This window comes from Pocillopora damicornis, chromosome 2, assembly GCF_964200805.1.
Source record: "Pocillopora damicornis chromosome 2, jaPocDami1.2, whole genome shotgun sequence".
Classification (NCBI taxonomy): Eukaryota; Metazoa; Cnidaria; class Anthozoa; order Scleractinia; family Pocilloporidae; genus Pocillopora; species Pocillopora damicornis.
This window is the reverse complement of record NC_142671.1, coordinates 32182837-32202943: the sequence shown is the minus strand read 5'-3', so window position 1 is coordinate 32202943 and position 20107 is coordinate 32182837. Positions and strand designations below refer to the sequence as shown.

Genomic DNA, 20107 nt, shown 5'->3' with positions numbered 1-20107 from the left:
CCGCTGAAAAGGACCGCAAGACTGAACAACTGAATTGTATCGAGACATCACGTGCAAAAAGAATAAGAAAGGACGTCCCATACCCCCCCCCCCCCCCCCCCACATTCGCAAAAAGGAAACAGTTGATATGGCAACGCACTTGTATTCTGACCTTTTACGGGTACACTCTTTTCTTCAAATAATTCTTTCTCTTTTCTTTTAGAAGATTAAAATTAATTGCACAGCAATCAGAATTTTAAATGAAGGCAATTACCGAAGCGCAAAGTTTGTCTTTCCTTTCCCTAGTTTTGAAAAAAATGGGAGGTCTTAATCATTTCAGAGAGTAGAGGTTTTCGACGATCGAACAATAACAAGATTTATACAGAAAGCCTGTAAATACTGCTTGCATATCGCCCTTGACGGGATATTTATACGAGCGCCTAGGTTGCGCAAAATGTGCGCAAACCTTATGTACCCAGTCTAAATTTCTGCCCCTCTTTCATCTATTAGTAAAATATGCTTATCTCGGCTCTTAGCTATCAGTTTCTAGACAGACCGTTATATTTTTGACCAACACTCGTCTGTCAGCTGAGCCCCGCGCAAGAATTGAATATGTCAAACCTTTCGACGGAAGTCAGTTGACTTACCAAAAAATAAGCGAAGAATGGTGCGGGGGAGGATATGGAGCCATTTAGTGATGGATAGATGAAGGGAGTTTCGGGTCCTAATCACAACTTAGAAATGATTTTCAGCTAATTTCCGAATTAAATTTGAAATGACATCTACAAATATTATAACAAGTAAATGAATTTCGTGAAGAAGAGTGTTTCGTGCATAATTATGATAAAAGGGACAACCATTTAAAAGTGATTACCATGGCCACAGCTGACCTAATTCCTTTCAGTAGCCTTCGCGTTGCATAGAGATCACTTGCTTAGCTGACTTGTTCACTTGAGTTTGGGAAATAAGGTGTTAATAACGAGCCGTTCTCAGGTATGATAAGTATCGTATTTTACACCAAGGCTTTCTCGTTCATTGCTCTGTGGTTACGCCGCCTGATATCTTTTTGTTAAAGGCCTTAGGCCAACACTTTACCCTGGGGTGATATCTGAGAGCGCAACAAAAAGGATACATTTGTTTCCCCTTTTCCGTAAAAGTGTTCTACGCCGCAGGCGCTCGCTGTTTCTTTAGAAAGCCGCTGAAATTGAAAGAAAGTTTGTAATTGTGAGTAAAGGATCTCATTTCATTGCAAATTTGACGAACTAAGCAGGATTGAAGTAATAGATGTTGTTTGTTTATACTCATCAAATGCATTTAACAATAATCTGTGTTGCGCACGACTTCTGAGACGAGGGGGTTTTATTTCACACAAGAAATAACATCATTTTCGAGGAAACCAAAAAAAGATTGTTCTACCTAAAGAAAAAGAAATTATCCACAGCTCTAGGTGCACGTCGCATTTTATGAGAACTATAATAAAAAAGCTGCGTGTGGCATTTTGAATACGAACATCGTAATGGCCTATTACATCCTAGAGCTCTCTGTAACCCAGTGGTAGAGCACTGAATCGTACATAGAGTCTGCGGTTTTATACCTCACGAGGACTCAGAGATTTTTCGTTGTTTTTCTTTCTCATAAATTTTGAGATATTTTAAGATATTTTTCAGTGATCTCTCGTTACATAATGAAATTAACATTGTTGCTTAGTTATGTGACAACTTTGTTAATAACGTTGCGAAATATTTGGGAGGATACGAAGAACTGCTCTTCCATTTGCAGTAATTAGTTGTTTAACCCTCCGGAAAATGCAGATAAATGAATTGACACGTACGGTAAAGGTTTCTGTAATAGCCTTTGTCTCCTTCCGATTTTGACGGTTGACGGCTTTAAGCCTTGGAGTGCCCCTGAGACTGGTTGACGGTTATAAGGATGACATTTTTTACAATAATTTTTAAAGCATATTGATTTTTTTCTTTTATATGAATCATTAAATTATATTCAATTTTATTAAGTATTTCCCCTAGTTCCCAATATGATAGTTAGAATTAGCATTAGCGCCAGACCTCTCGCCATACTGGCGCAGACTTGCTTTGCTTAAGGCCCTTAATTCATTCCATCTCCTTCTCCTTCTCCTTCTCCTTCTCCTTCTCCTTCTCCTTCTCCTTCTCCTTCTCCTTCTCCTTCTCCTTCTCCTTCTCCTTCTCCTTCTCCTTCTCCTTCTCCTTCTCCTTCTCCTTCTCCTTCTCCTTCTCCTTCTCCTTCTTCTTCTCCTTCTCTTTCCCTTCTTCCTTCTTCTTTTAATTTGTCTTCTTTTTCGTTTTCTTTTTCTTCATCTTCGTCTTCGTCTTCGTCTTTTTCATAAGCAATATCTTATTGCGTGCAAATAATAGTGGCTCCTGATCAAGGCACGACATTGATACCGCTTATCGGATTGTTGCAGGAAACCAACGAAGGAATGCGGGTCAGTTCTTTAAGCCGTCGTCACTTCTTCTTTATTTTAACCATTGGAGGAATCGCAATCTTCGCGTTTACAAACATGAGGAGTAAAAATCTTGGTGGGTAGGTTTAAATTTCGTGCGCATTTGCATACCACGAAAATTGTTCAGAATGTATATCAACAAAAAAGTTATCACTTCAGTCATATAACTTTTTAAAGAAGGAGTTGGAGGTAAAGGTTATCTCGTAGCTATTCCTTCCGTGGCCTAGAAGGCAGGATCTGTGTACGATATTTAATTTCTCCGAAAAAGGTTTACCCAGAGCGAAGTTTATTTTTCAAGTTGTTCATCTGAGTTGAAAATTAGCTTCTGTTTGTGTACTTGCGTGTCTTATCCAGTCTTGTCCTGAACTCACCAAGTTCGAAACGAGCGGAAGTCTGGATACGAATTGCTACCGCAAAGTCGCTATGGACCCTTTTATGGGAAAGTACTGCCACAGAATCCTCAACGACCCTCCGATACGGTAGAAGCAAGCAGTCCTCGCTAAAAAGGAAGCGATGAAATACTCTCAGCTTACTTCGAAGGCGGAGGGAAATGAAAAAGAACCCATCTGCCCTGGATAGATTGTTTTTAGAACAATATCGACAGCTGATGAAAATTGTACATTTTATTTTTGTCTTTCACAGTCACCATTTCGACCGTTCAAGAGCTAATTTCGAGTCCTGAATTAAACCAAGTTATGACACAAATTGCGCGAACAGATGGAAATGGAACTACCCCAGGTAACTAACTTAACTTCATTTTTGTTCCAATTTCATTTACAAGGCAGTCAAATCATTCAGCCTCGAATCAAGGAAGACATTTAGTTTGCCTGAACATGTTGCGCAAAGGGGCATTTTTTCCCTCTGCAAACCCTAATGAAGAGCATATGGAACTGTCATCCGTCAATTACTTCTACAAGTCTATTTTTTTATCACGTTTACAAAAGTCTGCCAAAATTTAAATTTGAAGTAAGCTGTCAATGGGTACGAAAACAGTGAACCAATCCGCCTCGCTTACAATTGACCAATCAACGCTGGATGGAAATCATTACTTTAGTATTCATGGGTAAAGTAGATTGGATCAATATCAGTATCTGGGCAACTGCCCATCTACCCCTCCCCTAACCCAACATTAACTTTAACTTGTTGTCAATTGACTGTTGTTGAGTTAGGGGACGGGTAGGTGGGAAGTTGCCCAGATACTGATATTGATCCAGTAGTTTAAAGCTAGAAGGGATGATTATGCAAATGACCAAACAAATATTTCCCTATCGATATCACAAAATGGGTTCATTGGAGCTTCCATCTCAAAGATACTTAATTTCCCCATGATCTTCCAAATCCAAAGAGATCCTGTCAGGTCGGGGGGCGTTTTGTTTTACCTATGCATTTTCTTATCTTATTAGCAGAAAAAGATGAGTACAAGACCATTGATACGCTGCTGTTTTTTGTTGGCTATCCAAGAAGTCGTCACACCTTAATGGCATCTCTGCTGGATGCCCACCCTCACATGATCGTGGCTAACGAAAATAACCTGTTTTACCGGTTGAAGAATGGTAAAAAGTATGAAAGGAGCCAGATGTTTGATACATTAATTGAAGGTTCCAAAGGTTTTCTAAAAGGAGGCAAAGGAATAGTGATGAAGGGAAACCTTCAAAACACTTCTCACTTTGGATTCTGGATGGAAGGTTACTGGCAGGGGAGTTATGATAAGTACATTAAGGTGAGGCTTTAGAACATGACTCGTTCTCGTGTTGTTAATTGGTGGTGATGAGAAGGCCTGGTACCGACACACCGGCGAAATGAGTGCGTATGCTCCGCTACTCGAGCCATTTGAACGTTCAGGACTGCAGTTCTTCTTCTGCAAACATAACCTGACACGAGTTTGTTCGCCAAGACATCGGGTATTTTCTCTAGAGGCTTGCTTACTGAGGAGACAATGATAAAAAGCGCTAACGCAATGACAGCTGCTACGAACTCCGTAGCCACGTTACAGCTGCTCAATTTTAGTCCCTAAATTCACACTTGTCATCAAAACGCTTTTTATGTTGAGTGAAAATGTTGGATGTGAGAAGGTTGGACAGAAACTTTTCTGAAAATGGCAACCTTATCTATTTTTGTTTAGTCTTATCTCTTCCGAAATGAAACAAACAACGGGAATGTTAAAAATGCTGCCATTTTTCCTTAATAGTGTTACTATGGAAATATTGTCGTTCTCATTCCTTTGCACGTGAAATTTCTCGCAAATTACAAGTAAACACACTCATTTTGTCGATGTGTCCCCGGTAGCGACTTCCTCCGACACATGCGTTCCAGATCTCGACCGCACCCAAGATCCTATTGGCCTTGGGTGGAAATCACTTGAGATCCGCTGGTGTGTTGTGTGGTTAAGTACCTGCCTTTACAGCCTACAAAAACCAGATTTTTTGATAATATTTAAATTGTGAAGCTTATTTTAAAGTACTTAATTCATGATTTTGCTTATTTTAATTACAATTGCCACCGTCAAACCCACTATGGGGATGTGCCAATGAATTTGATTGTTCTTTGTTCAAGCAAAGGTTCTTTGTCATCATTTTAATGCACCGAGACGCTATAACAGAGTGAACATCAAGGGTTTTTTTTTATTACTAGGACTGTTTATACTTTGTACTCTATTTTTCATTTCCATTATTGACGAAGTTATATAACAAGAAATCCTCCAAAACGTATCGAAATAGCAATTTGGTTATATTATGCCACCGTAGTAAGTGCATTGGGTAGGGGTTTCTGCAAAGTCAAACTTCCTGTAAACTGCTTGGAAAGGAAAGTTGAATGCGATGCTTTTGTCCAATGGTGATATAGATGAAGATGATCAATATGAACCCTCGTTACTTAAGTGAAAGATTCAGAAAGATGATGTTATTCAGTGAATGACACAGGCACACTTGGAGAAAATGAAACAAAATTACTGCAGTTATTCCTCTCCATTGTTTTTTTTTAAAATTCGTATCTAGGTCATTGGCGACAAGACTGCGTGGATGAATTCTGGAGTATTTCGGAGCACTACCCCTGAAGACCTAACAAAATTAGTGGATGACATCGAGAAGAAATACAGAGTCAAAGTAAAGTTCATCCACATGAAGAGGAATCCGTTTGACATTGTGTCAACAATAGTTTTACGCAACACCAAGGAGAAAGGCGGCAGGTTTAAAGACCATTCCCAAAAAGTAAGGAATGTACTGTATTTCCTCGAATATGCACCCACGCTCCAATAAGCGCCCCAATAAGCACCCCGCCTATAATAGGGAACGCCGAAGTTAAAAGTTCTCAATCCTAATGCTCACTAAACCATTTTTTTCGGCAAAGTTTGGTTAAAATATTTAAACGTCTTCTTCACCGTTGATAATTAGCGTCAAAGCGCGCAAGAATTAGCCTTATTCTTCTTTTAGTCGTCGTCTGCTCATCAAAATCGTTTCTGCTTAAATTATCTTAAGTCAAACAAGCACCCCTTTCGAATAGCCCGCCCCCCCTCCATCATCCTTCCTTAAACAGTTGGGTGTTACTAAATTATTGGAGCTTCGTATCATGGAGTTGTCTTTTAATTCGTATTACGTGAGTCCGCTGTCGCGATATTCAGGTAACGGAGATAGACCTGGATCAAAACTGCGTACTAAGAGGTTAGAGTAAGGGAAGGGAAGAAAGAGCAGGGGTATGAGGTGGGGGATATTTTGGTTGGGATAACTGACCTCGACCGCGAGTACGTTGAACCTTCAAAATTTTCAAACCAACCGTTCCACCACCTCGCCGAATGACCTTAGACTTAAGAGTCTGCTTTGATGTTTGGTTTAATTTTGTTAGTAAGAGTTGATTCTCTTTGCATTTTTCATCCCAAGGTCGATGACCCAAAACTGTTGGAAGAAAGCATGGAGAGATTTTTCAACTGGGCTCAGGGAAGTGCTATCGCCAGAGAAGTCTTAGGAGACAAGCTCCTTGACGTGGACGGTCTTAAACTCGTGAACAAACCCATAGAGTACATGTCCAAAGTGTGTCAATTTATTGAAATCGCGTGTTCTGACGAATACCTCATGGCATGCGCAGAGGTTGTGGATTCCACACCATCTACAACTAGAGATTGGGTAGTTTGGAGCAAAGAACATAAGAACAGAATGTATTCTGAGTTCGAAAAGTATCCCTTTTTAGCTCATTATTCATTTGATGATTAACTGTATACCAATAGATTAGAAACTATATAAAATTTATAATTTATAAACAAATTATAAATTAATGGTCGTCGTTGCCAAGTTAATATGTAGAAGTTGTATGATATAATAGCCATATTAAAACATCAGAGATCTTGCAATGAGAATTTTCTCTTTCCTTTTGATTCACGAAACTTTGTCTGCAGAATTCTAGAAAACATTTCACATGCAAAATTGCACGTCCGAACGCCAGGGAAATATATGCATTTTTATCTTAAATCCCCAGTATCTTTAGACTTCTCAGTGGAATAAAAGAAATGTTTGAAAATCACAATTGTGACGCAGAGGGAAATTCCTCATCTTTTTTCCTCACCATCAAGAAGAAACTGAAATAATAATAAAAATTTTAACATTATTAATTATCATGAATAATGATTGTTAGGATAATTATAGCAGTAGCGGTGGTTACTGGATAATTTCGCCAAGATAATAAAATTGCTTCTGGAAACTCTTGAGCAGCGATTGAACAACTTCTGAACAAGTGATAGTTTATGTAATTTTAGGAGTTCTCCGCGCCTCTACCAACATATTATAATTTATGTGTCCCTGAGCTATTTAGTAAACATCTTGTAGATTAAACTTACAGCTGAGAATTGTAACCTTGGTAAAATTTGAAGAAGCCACTTCTTTCAAGTAAATTTAATTCGCTAAGGTCTCCAAATTATAAACGAGATTTTAAATGCTGTAGTCTCTTTGCAAGTATGAGGTTTTTCTTACATTAGGAAACTTGGAACTATACTTCTCAAAGTAGTGATTAATACAAATGTTCTATTAGATTCATTCATTGAATGGCAAATATTCTGCAGTACCAAGTAACTAACAGGAATAATTCAGAAGTATTCGCGACATCATTCCTTTGCTATAAACCCTTTCCTTCTACGACGAATTGTTCGATTTTATGGCTTTGCTTCTGTCAAATCTAAATGCAATACTTTTTGTCAGAACCGAAGAACATATCGAATTCCTCCGTAGTCCACAGCCTCTTGAAGAAGCTTGAATATTCGATTTGTTCTCAATCTGACCAGCTCCGTCAACGTTACGCTGTCCTCAGTCTTTTGGGAAATTTATTAGTACATGTAGCAGTCTATAATGCTATAAAAAGGCAAGACGGAACACGCTAAAATTGAATCTCTATTTTACCTTGTCCTTTGCGTGAGAAATGTGGTGAGGAGCTTGAGTAACACTACTGTTAAGAGTACGAGGAACGTAAATTGGCCACCGTAAAGAGTTTAAAAACTGACGTTTCGAGCGTTAGCCCTTCGTAGAGCGATTGACGAAGAGCTAACTCTCTGACGAAGGGCTAACGCTAACGATCTTCATGTATTTGAGTGCGTCCGTCCTTCAATATATAAATGATACGTAAAAAATAGTCAAAATGCCAGTCAGTTCAGCTTATTATATAAAGGCTTTTATAAAACGATTCTCACATCAATTGTAGATCTTCGACTAGGGTGCCTACGTCAGTGTCACTGCACAGCTCGTTTCAAAACAATCCCCCCCCCCTCTCCACTACCTCTCACCCCACCCCCCACCCCCCTTATCAGTAAAAAACGTCCCAGAGATTTCTCGAAGGAAAAAAGTGTGTCTTGAGATTTTTAAACAGCTACAAGACAGTCATTCAGCTTGTCGCTCCCTTCAATATTTTTTAATCAGTCCGTTCATTTGGTTTCTTTTTTCCCAAGTTGATAAACAATTTGCCAGCTAGGCCAGAGAGAATATTGGCCTCGGTCTCTGATAAAGACCACCTCTACGTTCAAATGTCTCTCTTCAACTTCTGTGCGCGGTTTAAGAAGCTACCGAGCGAAAACCGGACACGAGAGAGCGGCGGAAAATCGAGTCTAGGTTTTTGGAGTTATATCAAAAATGTAAATATTTGTTGAAATCATTGCTTCGTCTTGTGGGCCTCGCTTCTTCGAAAAATCTTTCAACCTTAATTATATATTCTTTTTTTTAAATCTAAATGCTATGTTTTTTTTAAAACTTGCTGCAGAAGACTGGCTCCTTCATCGGCTTTCATCCTTCTTCGCCTCGACTGTTGTGTAAATGTGTGTTTTTCATTTGTCCTCGACTCGATCAACACTGTAAACGTTGCACTGTCGTACGAAAACAAGGAAAGGAATTAATAGTTATAAGTTTATAATGCTAAGAAATGGTATAAAGGAACGCTCTGCATTTGAAAATTCGCGCTTTCCCAAAAAAAAAGGGGAAAAAAACCAACCAATATCTAGAAAATAAAAATAAAAAAATAAAACAGTGGGAATATTCAAAGAGGAAGAAGGAGTAAGAATTGTTGAGGGTGGAGAGGATTGTCTGTTGGTTTGTTTTTTGTTTGTTTATTTATCAAATCATGACGAAGCCGTCTACAAAACTTGACAGATGAAATACTTCAGTTAAATTCTCGTTCTTTTACCTGTTGTACTGAACGATAAAAATTTCTTTAATATCCGACTACCCCACCTGATGTTTCCTTGCAAGCCTCTCCCGTCACTTTTTTGGGCTCCTGCTTGAATTTCTGGAGATTGTCCTTCTTTTTACGAAACATTTTATTCACGACATCGCGAACCTAAGAACATCAACGAAAAAAGGTTGATTATAAATAATAAATCCTCTCTTATTTCATTTCGCATAGAGGTAAATTATCTTTATTTTAAATATCGTTCAATCATAATCGAACTTAGCTGATAGTGAAAATATGCCAAATTTTAGTTAACGATTTATCAAAAGACTCGGTTGCAAAGAAAATAAAGACACCGAGACAATATGTAATACTCAATTAAAAAAAAAAAAAGCATTTAAAAATTCAAGTCGTTTAGTATTGAATTTAACATATGGGACCGACTGAGGTAATGTCAAATCAAGAGTACACGACCAGTCGACTGATCATTATTTATCGAAAGGGGTCGGAAGATTTTGTTTATGGGGGAGGGGAGGGTGGGGATCTCATGGGGTTTTTAGGGGAAGCAAGGGGAGGATCAGTCCGGCACTCCATCACATCCCCCCACCCCTCCCTTCTCGGGCGATGAAATGAATAATGACCGGTCCTTAACCCTTTCACTCCCAAGATCTCCTTAGTAATTCTCTTTACTGACTGCTATACAATCATTATGATTTAATTCTGAGAATTTGTTACTGGATCAACTGAAAATCCCCTAATTGATATTTCTCTTTATTCTCATCACTTGTCTGCTTGAAATTGTATGGATATTGTAGGGAGAAATTCTGTCTTGGTCACTCAATGGGGTTAAAGGGTTAAGCAATGGGAATGGATGACGGTCGATTTTAACCTTTTTTTTTCACTCCTACACCCTAGTCCCAAGTTGAAAACGATAGGTTTAATCTTGTTACATTTAGGTTTCTCGCTTTTACTAGTTACTGTATCTTATTATAGAAGTTCAAAAGTAATCCTGGCCTGCATTATCTTTTTAGCTACTTGGCTCCATCTCACATCGTTTTCTCTATCTGTTAGATTTAGAAGTATATCCAATTCAGAAATTCACCGACGTTTTCTCGCACTTTTACAATTTTGCGTATTCTTGTACTGGGTTCTAATAGGTTCTCTATGCATTCCTTCATTTTGAATATATATATATTTATATATATGTATGTATATAATTGCTTTTGTGTTTTTTCAACCCTAAGCTGGAATTCGCTCAAGATTCAGCGACTTGAAAATAAAATTAGACTGGAATTAATGTCAGTGTTTACACCCACTTCATCATCATGTACACAGTGGAAAAAAAAAAGAGCAGAACACCCTGATAAATTAAAAAGAATGCAGTTAGAGTATTCTGCAGGGAAAACGAGGGCCTAACTTAATGAAGAAGCTCTGTTATGTCGTAACGTTACCATACTTTCCTATGAGAGGGCATTAGGTACTCTCCTTCCTGTAAAGCTGATTGGTTTGTTTGAACAATTTCATGGGGATTAATTTGTAAAATTCATTTTTATCTGGATCTAGAATAACCATGGATTGACTTTTTTTTCTATTTCACCCTTGTCCTACATAATTATTCTTGACTGTCTTTCACTCTAGATTGCTGCATCTCCTTAATTTTGCTTTTCATCCACATTTCTGACCAAGAAGTCACGTGAAAAGCAGCCACATCAACAACGATACACTTTAATTGCGTCACGCAGTTTACTTGGATGGAATTCAATAGCACGTAAGAATATCCCACAGCAACATGAAAATCAACAAAGAAGTTCAGCAAAAAACGTTACACCCAGCAATGGAAGCAAAGCGAAGATAGCTTTTAGTCATTTCCTGAAAAGAGCAAGAGTATTTCATAATTCCTTCAATTATATTCTGATAAATATCCTCTGAGTTACCAGGCATGAGAGTCTTCTGTCTCTTAAAAATGATACGATTTAAAACACTTTAATTTTGGAAAAGTTTTTGAAAGGCTTCAGGTTCCCGTAAATCAACGATTTCTGGCATTGTACTGTGGATCTTGTGTAAAGTAAGTGAAAGTAAACGTTTCCGAACTAAAATGCACAAGGGTAGATGCAATGAAGGGTAAAACATTGCGTTGCTAACATCATTATAATTTTCTTGACTTGAGAGCAGGGCAAACGTAATTTTCGCGGGCGAGTGCTTAGTAATTATGGTTGCCATCTTTGATTTTTACAGCAGCGTAAGACTGGGAATAAAAGCGAAGTTGTACCAGGGGGGTGGGTGATGGTCAAAAAGAACAAGAGAGGAGAGGCTAAGGTTTTTTCCCCGCATGGTCCACTACATCACACATGGCCCGTCAAATAGACAATCGCGAGCCCCTTAAAATTAACTCGCCCTCATAAGACGCCTCAGGCTATTTTGACCGCTGGATGTGTAATTTAAAAGCTTTTACAGGATCTGATGAGTCATTATGAATCTTTCTTCAGAATTTTTAAGCGGCATAGTCGTAAATTTGATCTCCATATTCAAACCGATACCCTCTTCTAACTTAGATTGACGAATCTCAGCCAAAAATAGCCCAGATCGGCGGGTCATAAAAACTCCTTTGTTCGTGGAACAGTACGTGCTGCACTGAATGCTTCACTGACGGAACTGATAAAGAGGTCAAGTCATATCATTTACTAATCTTAAATCACTTCAAGGAAAACAGTGCACTTTCAGCTAACCTTCTTTTAATAATTGCTCCTGTGTTACAACCGCCAGAGGAGACAACTTCTTCCAGATCGCAAAATAAAGTGGATTATATGTATGACCTTTCGCTGCGTGATCTTTCCCTAAGGACGCTCTTGCGTTTAGAATTGAAAATCCTCATCTAAATATTGTAAAAAATATTATCATAGAATATTTTCAATGATGATCATGGCACAACGCAGATAGAGAAAATATAATAGGTGAGACAAGTCACGGATTATCCTTGTCGACAAAAGTAATATCGCCTGCTACATTATATTCAAACTTAATCTCCGTCCAATCGAGGTAATGAACAATTTTTTTATCAATTACCATATTAGAAATAACAATATATCGCTTAAACTCTGAACGTAACTGCGTTAAATTTATTTCATCAGAAATCCAGAAGATTTCCGGTGTTTTAAAATCCTCCTTTTGACAGATTTCGTGAAGATGTCATTACGTTGTAGTTGTGATCGGCCATCCGTGAAAAGGAGGCGTCAAATGTATTTTGTGGAATCTGTCATATAGGTTAGCAACGGAAAAAAATGCAAATATCTTAACGCTAATACAAAGTCATGAGCGAAAACGAAGTAAGTGTTCCTTTCTACTCTATTTTGCGGCTCTAAAATGCGAAATAGGGCCTTCATGAAAAACATTGGGCGAGCTCGGATTTCGTCATCAGAAATCTACCCGAGATGACCTCTGGTATTGTAACATCCTCCTTTTGACAGATTTCGTGGAGGTGTTACTATGTTGTAGTTGTAATCGGCCATCCGTGAAAAGGAGGCATCGCAAAAATTTATTGGAGTCTGTAATATAGGTAAGCAACGGAAAAAAATGCAAATATCTTAAGGCTAATACGAAGTCATGAGCGAAAACGAAGCACGTGTTCGTTTCTACTCTGTTTTGCGGGTCTAATAATTATGCTAAATAGGGCCTTCATCGCGAAGACAACATCGGGCGAGCTCGGATTTCGTAATAGGAAATCTACCCGAGATGACCTCCTTCTGACGGATGTCGGAGTGCGCTTTCCCAAAATGCTTTACTTTACTCAAAAATTGCTTCGGAAACCGCTTTAACACATGCAAATGCACATAGAGCAGGGCAAACGTAATTTTCGCGGGCGAGTGCTTAGTAATTATGGTTGCCATCTTTGATTTTTACAGCAGCGTAAGACTGGGAATAAAAGCGAAGTTGTACCAGGGGGGTGGGTGATGGTCAAAAAGAACAAGAGAGGAGAGGCTAAGGTTTTTTCCCCGCATGGTCCACTACATCACACATGGCCCGTCAAATAGACAATCGCGAGCCCCTTAAAATTAACTCGCCCTCATAAGACGCCTCAGGCTATTTTGACCGCTGGATGTGAATAATTGCTCCTGTGTTACAACCGCCAGAGGAGACAACTTCTTCCAGATCGCAAAATAAAGTGGATTATATGTATGACCTTTCGCTGCGTGCTCTATGTGCATTTGCATGTGTTAAAGCGGTTTCCGAAGCAATTTTTGTTGGACCTAGAAATCCTCGCACTCTGCACTTGGGATTCGAGATGGAGGACGAAGTGGCTAGAAACTACGGTTGACGGTCGACTAAAAACATGGCGTTTTCCCGAAATTTTTCTTGGGTTTTAAAAATGGCGTCATATTGAGAACTACTTAGCAGTATTTGGGCTGTTTTTCCACCAAGTTTGGAACCGATTTATTGGCTTCAATGGCTCCTATTTTTGCACTATAAATGAAGTTTAGCATGTGAACAAATCAGTTCGATCTGGAAGAACATTCCTCTGAACCCGTGAAGTGGGTTGGTTTTCGACAATTTATGCTACCTTCGGACAGGTCCAACAAAAATTGCGGTTACGTTCAGAGTTTAAGCGATATATTGTTATTTCTAATATGGTAATTGATAAAAAAAATTGTACATTACCTCGATTGGACGGAGATTAAGTTTGAATATAATGTAGCAGGCGATATTACTTTTGTCGACAAGGATAATCCGTGACTTGTCTCACCTATTATATTTTCTCTATCTGCGTTGTGCCATGATCATCATTGAAAATATTCTATGATAATATTTTTTACAATATTTAGATGAGGATTTTCAATTCTAAACGCAAGAGCGTACTTAGGGAAAGATCTATAAGAAACAGTTTCTCATGAATACATTTTAAAAATTCTTTTAGCTGACTTCCACATAGATAAAAAATTACTACACATATATATTTCACTTCGACGATTATCTTAATAAACAACTAATGGGAAGTTCTGAGAATCAGTTTTTAATACTACATGTTAAATTAATGGTTATTTTTCTCTTCCTGCTTAAGGGCTCTTTCGCCAGTTTGCACTTGAATCTTCCAAAATAATTGTTGAATTGCATTTCCTGTGAAAAAACTCCTTGCAGCTACAACATTTCACACAACGAGAAGGAGACTTCGAGTCTGACTCTTCCCTCGGCATTCTACACTCGCACATTACCGAGACCTCTTGAACAAAAAGTGGCCTCCTGTCTCGACACTCGGGTACTTTAGAGAGGGGAAAGGGGTCGAATGATCCACTCTCCAGGCTCTTTAAAAGATGTTGTCTTATCAGCTTCCTGTCAAATGTCAGATTAGAAGGATTGAGGCCATGTAGTAGCGAAACCAGAAAAGCAATAGCATAAACTCCACAGTCATCGGAATTGTTCTGGTGTTGCACATTTGGTACAATGACCTTAAAACTGGTTCCTTCCTCGTATATGATTGATGCAATCTGTTTCTGCAAGAGGGCTGCAATTCTTCCCGAAAACAGGCTGTCGTACAGATAAACTACAGAAGGAGTGTAGCATCCTACAGTAGATACCAACACCCAATGATGGCTGCCAGTATTCAGGATTTGTGAAAATTGGCCTTTTTGAACAGAAAAATTAAAAATAGGCCCCAAAATTGTATTTTCCAATCCTCTTGCGTGAGGGAACTGTTCCCTCAGAACAGACTAAGCTGCACCTACAATATGGTCGGTGAGCCAGTCTCCAGTTGAAATGGTGCTAATGTCCTGTTCCGAGAGATGGAATTTACCGGCCTTTGAGGCGCTTCTGTGAGAGGTCTTTACAAATTCTACTTCATCATCTTTTTTATTTTGCTGGGCCAGGTTTGTGTTCGTTGTCGCGTTTACTGTAAGGATGATGCATGTGTTTGCAGTGCTGGTTGTGCTCGAGGTTGTGTTAATGGAGGAGATGGTGTTTGCGTTTGCGGTGCTGGTGATGCATGTGGTCGTGTTTGGTGTGTAAGGGGTGCTTGCCTTTACAGTTTGATTGGCGTTTGAATTTGAACCATTAGAGTTATTCACGTTCACACTGCGGTTTATGTTTACTTGAGCCTCGGCGCTTGAGTTGGCATTCTTGATGTGTGCGAGTTTCGGCTGTTTGGCAGGCTGGCGTTCTATATCGTTTAAGCTGACGTTATACCCCCTTTTCATGTTGTTTGCTCTTTCCCCTACACGTCCAGTGAAAGGATTTTTCTTCTGAGATACTGGCAGCCTTTTATAGTCCACTTTTTTTTCATCCTGCGCGAATTCTTTTTCCTAGTAGACTTCAGGAGAGACCTGACCTTTCAGACAACTTTCTCTCAAACAATGAACTCACTTCTTGACAAGTTAATTTACGTGCCATCATAGAATTGGAAATTTTGTTCAGAAAGCGAAATTATCGATTGGAATACGGCCGAACGCTGAATACGAATTGAGTGAGCAAACAGATACTTTGATATCTCGCACGATAACAAATTTCCCGCCTTTGCTAGTTTGGACCATTCAATTGTCTGGGAGTTAATCGACCGTATCATTTATCTTTCCTCTCCATTTCCGGTGTTTTAAAATCCTCCTTTTGACAGATTTCGTGGAGGTGTTACTATGTTGTAGTTGTAATCGGCCATCCGTGAAAAGGAGGCATCGTAAAAATTTTGTGGAGTCTGTAATAAAGGTAAGCAACGAAAAAAAAAAGCAATATCTTACGCCTAATACGAAGTCATGAGCGAAAACGAAGCACGTGTTCGTTTCTACTCTGTTTTGCGGGTCTAATATGCTAAATAGGGCCTTCATCACGAAGACAACATCGGGCGAGCTCGGATTTCGTAATCGGAAATCTACCCGAGATGACCTCCTTCTGACGGATGTCGGAGTGTGCTTTCCCTTTACTTGACCTATGTAACCGTGCCTTTAATAAATTGTGCAATGGCGTTACACAATCTCCGAAAACTTTCAAGTAAAATGAGCGACGAATTTAGTCAATGTTGCTCGCGTTTTAAGGATGCAATCAAATTCACTCAACCGGAATTAAGATATGAGGCGAGGGAAAAAGAGAAAAGAGTGCTTTTTACTTTGGAAATTCCTTACGCTCTTTTAAGAGAATGGCATAAAATTGTTCAAGAACGAAACGTTCTGTCGCGTGACACTTCCGGTCAAGATTTGTCAAGCGGATGTGAAGAGATAGAAGCAAATTCTCCTTCTACAAGCGCAGCAGAAAACTCACCCACGGCAAAAAGGTTCAGCTACATAGATTTGGTGGAAAAGTGCACATTCGGGCAATGCTTTGCCTTAAGCGATGATGAAAATATACGAGATGGAATTGATGAAGCTTTGTTAAATATTGCTTATAAAATTTCATTAGATTACAAAAAAACTAAGGGCAGGGCAAGAAAAGAGTTGGATAATCGAGTCCGAAAGTTTCATGTTATGGAGGGTCAAACAAAACCTGTACATGAACTCTAGCAAGAAATTGAAAACATACAAAATGAGCTACAAGATTGGAAAAAGGCCTATGAAGATTTAGAGTTGGAGAAGGAAAGAATCTATGAGGAAATGGTGCTGGCAGTGAACCAAAAGGAAAATGAAACCCAAGTTTTGCAGAAAACAAACAAAGAGCTTGAAGATTATATTGCATCATTGGAAAATTCAGTGGGAGTTAGTTCATACCAGGGAAAACCTCTTTCAACTGTGAAAAATAAGTTCAGGACCTTGAAAACTTTTATTTCACGAGCTGAAGCTCCTCTCTGGTTCTGCTCTTCCTTTGGTGTTGAACAACTAGGGTTAACTGTCAAAGAATCAGACAGTAATGTGGTTCACAACATAACAAGTAAACCCAACTGTCAAGATTTAGCCACTCAAGCAGAAGGAGAAAAAAAGTATAGTACCTTGTTCACACATGAAAAAGAGAATGTTGAAAAAATCCTTTTCTTATTGGACAAATTTTGTGTGGGGGATTCATTTTACCACGAAATTTCCATGATCACTGATAGTCTACCAAGGTCCTACTTGGTCAAACAATGCCGTGATGAACTGAACAAAATGTGCAAAATTGAACCACTAAATGCTAAGTTTGAAGGGGCCAAAGTAACTTCCATTGAAACAGTGTTTAAAATACATATCTCTGATTTCCTGAAACAAAACAGTGACTTTGACCCCAACACTGATAAAATCAAAATCAATGGTGATGGTGCCAGAATGACAAGAAATTCAAATTTTATTTTACTTTCATTTTCCACTCTGCAAACAGAGGAGTCTGTAATGTCTGCAAAAGGAAACAGAACTCTTGGCATAGTCAATGGAACCGAGAGTTACCACACAATAAGAGAGTCATTCCAGAGTTTATTCAATGAGGTAAATGACTTGACTGCCAAAGGTAAAATGAATGTGGATGGCCAAGAGATTAAAACTGAATTATATCTTGGTGGTGATTATAAATTTATTTTACTGATGCTTGGACTGAAGGGGGCAACATCTAATTATGCTTGTGCCTGGTATAAAACACACAAAAATGATCGCTGGAGAATCAACAATGACGATACAAGTTATAACACTCCCCCCTTAGCAAGAACACTGAAAGAAATGTTTGAAATGTCTAAAAAATCTAGAGGTAATTACTGTTGTGATAAACAACCTATACTAAATATCCCACTGGATCGTATAGTGGTAGACGAGCTGCACTTAATGCTGAGAATCACAGATATTTTGATTGGAAATCTAGTGCAGGAGTGCCTTGACTGGGATAAAGATGATGACTTAGACCATAAAAAGGGGGCAGCAACAGGGTTACACCTAAAAAGCCTTATTAGGGTAATCAAATCTTGTGGCGTTTCTTTTGATGTGTGGGAACAAAGAAATGCAGATGGGAAAGGTAGCGGGAAACATGACTGGACAAGTCTCCTTGGAAAAGACAAAAAGATCCTTTTAGCTGACCTTCCCAGTAAGCTACATAGCATTCTCCACCCAGAAACAGCATCAACTGTGGTTGCAGTCTGGACAGAGTTTGCAGAAATTTACAAAGTTATCAATGACTGGAACCCTGAGAAAAACCCCACAGAATTTTTCATGAAAGCCAAAGAGTGGATTTCTCTTTTTGTCAGTCTAAATGGCAAAAGAGAAGGGTATGAGAAAGCCAGAGTTACTCCATACATGCACATTATGGTTGCACACATTCCCAAGTTCTTTGAGCTCCACCACTCAGTAAAAATATTTACAGGGCAAGGAGTTGAAAAGAACAATGATGTAGCAAGTGCAATAATTCTGAGAAAGTCCAACAAGTGGGATTCTGCAGGAGATGTTCTGCAACAAGAGCAACATCAGTGGGAGCTTAAAGAACAGGAGCGGGAAGTACACAATTACATGAAGCGCAAGGAGAGCTACTGGGATGTTGAAATTAAAGAAAACCGAAAAAAGGCACGAGTAAATTTAAGTCAAGATCCTCTCCAGCAATCTATTGAAGCTCAAAATGAACATCCCCTCCCTGAGTCCACTACCACTGACACTAGCTGTTCTCATATGACAGTGAAGCAATTGAAAGAAGAATTAAAGAAGAGAAATGCGAGAGGATTCAGCAACAAAACCAAGGCTGAACTAATTAAACAACTGGAAGAAATTTGTCAATGAGAAAATATGGAATATTTAGTATTCTGGGAGCATGAAATGGCTTTAGTTTCTCTAAGGGGGGACTCCCTTACACATTCAAAATTATATAAACAAACTCACATGAAAAGCTACATGACAAGCAAAGAGTGCAGTGAAAACACATCAACTTGACAAAATTATAATTAACTTTGTAAAAAGCAATTTCAAGCAAACTCATACTGTGGATTAAGCCTAAGGTTATTAGATAGGGGCCATGTATATTTTGTACATTCAACTCACTTGTTGGTCATATTCTTAGCAGCTTTTGCATTCAAGTGGAACCCCTTACAGTCCCTAAAGCCATTACAGTTAATTTCAATTTCAGTTTCTGTTTATAACATCTGTGATTGAATAGTTACAGGTTGGCGACTGAAATCAATTGATAGTTTCTCAATTAACATTCTCTGATCTTCTTGAATTTTCCCATTTATAATAGAATATGTTTTTGGTGATTTTGCTAAAAACAATCTAATTTTAAATGGATATTTAACCCTTACCCCATCCCCATTACAATCAATAACCCTATCCCAGTTTTCCAGTAAATCACATTTTTTAAAATCATCCTTATCTAACAAAGTATACCCCTTCTCCCTTCCCTCCCTTCCTTTACCATAAAACAAAAAACGAAAACAATCATGATCAAAGTCCAAAATAGCATTAGACCTTGATTTACTTCTTAATTTAAAGAGGACTGATAATCTCAGGTTATCAACGTTTCGAGTTAGCCCCTCTTTATCAACAATTGGCTTGTCATAAGTTCTGTAAGAAAAATAATGAAAATGGAAACATTGTAAGAGGGGTTGTCTATGAACAAGTAATACTGAAAGCACTGCAAAGGCAGAAGAAAAAGAAAAGCAGCATTCATTGCGTGTATTATTGGTGAAAAAAAATTAGTTAAGTATAAACCTTTCTATGAATGAGCTTATACGAGTGCATCTCTCTTGTTAATTCCGTATTTCAGCATGTTCAATTGTAATGGTAATTTAAGTACAGTTTGAAAAAATGATACAACAATAAATACCTAATAAGATCGGTAGTCAAGTTATCTTCATCTTCCCAACTATTATGAAACGCGCTGTATCCCTTTCATTTCACCAAATATTGAACCTGAAGATTTTAATTATAAAACTTTAGCATGTAAGAAAATTAATGACATACATCGTAGACCAGGGCAAATTGTGAACTCACCGTTCCATGTGATGCCCTCCTCGAGACTAACCTTTCCACGGCAAAATAATCAGAAGAAACATTAGCTTTCCTTTTTCTACTTTTTTTTCATCCCAAAGAAGGTCCGCGGAAGAAACATTGCGTAATTGAAGAAATAAACCGCGGCTATTCTTGCTCGAATCCCTTACGCCGCTCGCCATAA

At 38.6% G+C, this 20107-nt stretch overlaps 2 protein-coding genes and 1 pseudogene across 6 annotated transcripts; 2 read left to right on the top strand and 1 right to left on the bottom strand.

Moving 5' to 3' along the window:
• Positions 1–871: 871 nt before the first annotated feature.
• LOC113680417 (uncharacterized) lies at positions 872–7289 on the top strand. Of its 4 annotated transcripts, none has more exons than XM_027197451.2 (6): positions 872–972; positions 2420–2534; positions 3101–3196; positions 3865–4178; positions 5452–5664; positions 6331–7289. In XM_027197451.2, exons 2-6 carry the CDS (start codon positions 2435–2437, stop codon positions 6658–6660), a joined length of 1053 nt encoding a protein of 350 aa, XP_027053252.2. In that variant the 5' UTR covers positions 872–972; positions 2420–2434; the 3' UTR covers positions 6661–7289. The 4 variants fall into 4 exon arrangements, with proteins under 4 accessions (XP_027053252.2, XP_027053251.2, XP_089054014.1 ...); XM_027197450.2 differs by having other exon boundaries at positions 3862–4178; XM_089197888.1 differs by lacking the exon at positions 872–972 and having other exon boundaries at positions 2425–2538.
• Positions 7290–16566: 9277 nt separating this feature from the next.
• LOC149050876 (uncharacterized) lies at positions 16567–18720 on the top strand. The gene has a single exon (XM_089193427.1). It carries the CDS (start codon positions 16654–16656, stop codon positions 18718–18720), a length of 2067 nt encoding a protein of 688 aa, XP_089049553.1. The 5' UTR covers positions 16567–16653.
• Positions 18721–19070: 350 nt separating this feature from the next.
• On the bottom strand, positions 19071–20105 carry LOC149050875 (uncharacterized; annotated as a pseudogene). Its single transcript, XR_016183631.1, has 2 exons — positions 19760–20105; positions 19071–19497 (listed from the first exon to the last, which is right to left on the bottom strand). The product of XR_016183631.1 is annotated as an uncharacterized LOC149050875 (transcript).
• Positions 20106–20107: the final 2 nt, after the last annotated feature.